The 2,930-nt window shown below is 43.1% G+C and overlaps 1 protein-coding gene across 1 annotated transcript in view; it reads right to left on the bottom strand.

The window, feature by feature from the left end:
* The window catches only part of METTL14 (methyltransferase like 14), a 53,504-nt gene that overhangs the window by 49,459 nt on the left and 1,115 nt on the right, over positions 1-2,930 (bottom strand). The window contains exons 2-3 of the mRNA XM_019522027.1: positions 2,492-2,580; positions 311-398 (exon numbers count right to left, since the gene is read on the bottom strand). Coding sequence (XP_019377572.1) covers positions 311-398; positions 2,492-2,580 — 177 coding nt within the window. The remainder of the gene's footprint in view (positions 1-310; positions 399-2,491; positions 2,581-2,930) is intronic.

The following is a 2,930-nucleotide window of genomic DNA, read 5'->3' as shown; positions in this document are numbered from 1 at the left end:
CTGCACGAGTAACTGTACTGAAGTTCGATTTACCAATCTAACCTAGATTGATTAAGTTTGAGCGTACATTGATCCTTAGACCAGGTTCTGCCATTTTTAGACTGGTCTATGTGCACAGAACTTCTGTATTGTTACGGGTTTAGATTGATTTCCGATCACTGAGACCAGGTCTAAGTTTAAGGGTCCACACCTGGGAGAACTAAATTGAAATGGGTAGCCATTTTAAAAAGTGATCTCACCTCCACCCTTGAATGTCTGCACTTAGTCTAAAAGTCTGCTTTCCTGACTATATTATTTACTGTCTTTTTACCTTATAATCTTCAATTTCTTCTTCGTCAGCCTCCCCCTCATCTGGATATTTGCGTTTTAGACCTGGTGCTGAGGTATCATAAGAAGCCCTAAAAAATATAAGAAAGATCCAAACGAAGTAATTGGTTAGGACATATTTCAATATCTAATGAGCTGCATTATTTCAAATTGGTTGCAACATATTTCAAAATCTAACCATCTGCATTAACTGTGTACAGGTTTGTGGCCTGAATTTAAACAGATGGTTTTCACCTATACATTTCTAAAATCATTTTGCATTTTTCAGCTTAAGAAACCATATCTATCAACATGCCATCAAACATCACATTACTCTGTGTTGTTTTAAACTGACTGGATCACCAGGATACAGTCAAAGCAATGTAAAGTCTGAGTTATTCACTGTCTACTGAAATTCAGGCTTGTCTGCCTGTACAATTGCACAGTGAATGAATTTACAGCATTCTGCCCTGTTATTACCTTTTGCCCTAGTACTAACATCAAAAACATCAAAAATAAGCTACTTTGCACATACCACATGCTAAAAGTGTCTACATAAGGAGCTACTGCAGATAACCAGTGTATTTTAAGTTAGAAGCTGGATGGCTAAGACCTTCTTGCCTTATAAGCAGTACCTCAACTTTACAGAATTTCTTCACAGATCATAATGTTCATGACTTGGCCCCGTTAAGACTTAGCTGATCAAGATGTCTTGTTTTAATGGGTTATTTTGGGAGGTAGGGTTTATAATTAATTGTTGTGTGCTTACATACATTATAAAGCAGGGGTGGGCAATTATTTGGGCCTGAGGACCACATAGGGCATTTGGATGAGATGTCACAGGCCAGGTCAGCAGCACCACCCCACTGCCCCCAGACAACAACTTACCAAAACTCCCTACGCGGCTTTGGAGAGGTGGGAAGCAGTGTTCAAGAGCAGGACAGGCAGGTGAGGCTGGGACCATGTGGCTGGGTCATGGGGCAGTGACACCTCAGGCCCAAGGCCGAGCCATGATCAACTCCCCACACTCCTTGCCTGGGTGGGGGTGTGTATGCATGTGGGAGGGGTTGCCTGGACACTAGGTCCCAGGAGCCATATGGCAGTGAGGGGTGGGAGGAGGAGGTGGGGGGGGCACATGTGGCAGAGCTCGCCCAGGTGGTGCAGTCTGTGGCTGCCCCTGAAGTGCTCCGCATGGGACTGAGCCCTGCCCAGGGCAACACATGCAGCACCCCCACCCATGCCCACCAAGCTGGCCTCGGCCAGCAGGCAGCTTCTGGCAGGGCTGTTTCCAGTACAGCTGCAGCCAGCCGGGTGCTGCTCTGCTCCCCTCACCTCCAGCAGCAGCTCCTCCTCCTGCTGCCACCCCTACTGTGCCACTTCAGGTGGGCAGGAAACTCCAGCCTGTTGGCTCCAGCTGGAGACAAAAGGAGTAGAGCAGCACCGGGAACAGCACCGTGGGAAACTGTGCCCATTGGTCTGAGCCTGGGCCAGGAGGCCTGGACAGGAGAGCAGCACAAGCTGCCCCAACAGAAGTGGGTGGGGCTTCACCCAATGTGGAGTACAGCAGGAGCAGTCACGGGCCAGATTCCATCAGATGGGGGGATGGATCCAGCCTGTAGGCTGTATTTTGTCCACTCGTTATAAAGTTTTGTATTATTTTTAAGGTTCTGTGATCTGCCTCAAAAGACACTCAGGTTGAAATTCAGTTACTAAACTGCTAAAGAAAAATTCCTGATACCTTTCTGCTGGCCAGAGAAACATTTTAAACCCTTATTCCTACAAAACAGAGAGTTGTTAGAGGTTTTTTTGCTTCTAATCATAACAAAAAGTAAAAGACTTGCAATAACATAAAAAGATCACAAGGAACTTCAGTAAAATAATAGATTTTTTAGCCAAGAACTATGATTACATGGTATCAATCATTTGCATTCTACTTTTCAGATATGGCTGCGTGTTTTTTTTTAAATACATCAATGATTCTCAACCAGAGTGCTGCAGCATCCTCGGGTGCTATTAGCATTTTCCAAGGGCTGCTTTGAGGGTAACAAAGTTGAGAACCACTGAGAGAGAAGACAAAAAACTGCCTGTTGGCTGAAATTTGTCCAATCTACTTCCCTTTCCTCTGTCAAAGGAAGTCTTCAGTTCATTAGCGTAAGGGCTACACTAGAAGTCCTTCAGTACAGACCTGCAGGTTTCCCTTGTTTCTGCAATTTCCCTCTGGTCATCTTTACTGTTCAATACTGCGCCGATGCTGTCAGCATTTTCAGCTCCTAACTGAAGGAAGGGCAAAACATACTCAGGAAAAGATAGATAGAGACTAATATAGGTACAGAGATCATAAAACCTTATATATACCTAAACTGTTTTGATAGGAGATATAGATACACATGTCTTAGCCATCAATAGCTGTCGTCTATATCTCTATATAGATATAGACATACGTAGATATAGATTTGTGCAGGTACATATAGCTATCAAGATATATAGATTTATGGCTGGCTGTCTGTCGATCTATCTACATATATCTATACAACATATGTAGATCTGAATGTCCATATATCTATATCTATATATATATCTATATATATATATATCTATATATATATATATATATATATATATAT

Source organism: Gavialis gangeticus, unplaced genomic scaffold, assembly GCF_001723915.1.
Source record: "Gavialis gangeticus isolate Ggan-Ray unplaced genomic scaffold, GavGan_comp1, whole genome shotgun sequence".
NCBI classification, from domain to species: Eukaryota; Metazoa; Chordata; order Crocodylia; family Gavialidae; genus Gavialis; species Gavialis gangeticus.
This window is presented reverse-complemented; position numbering and strand designations above follow the sequence as displayed.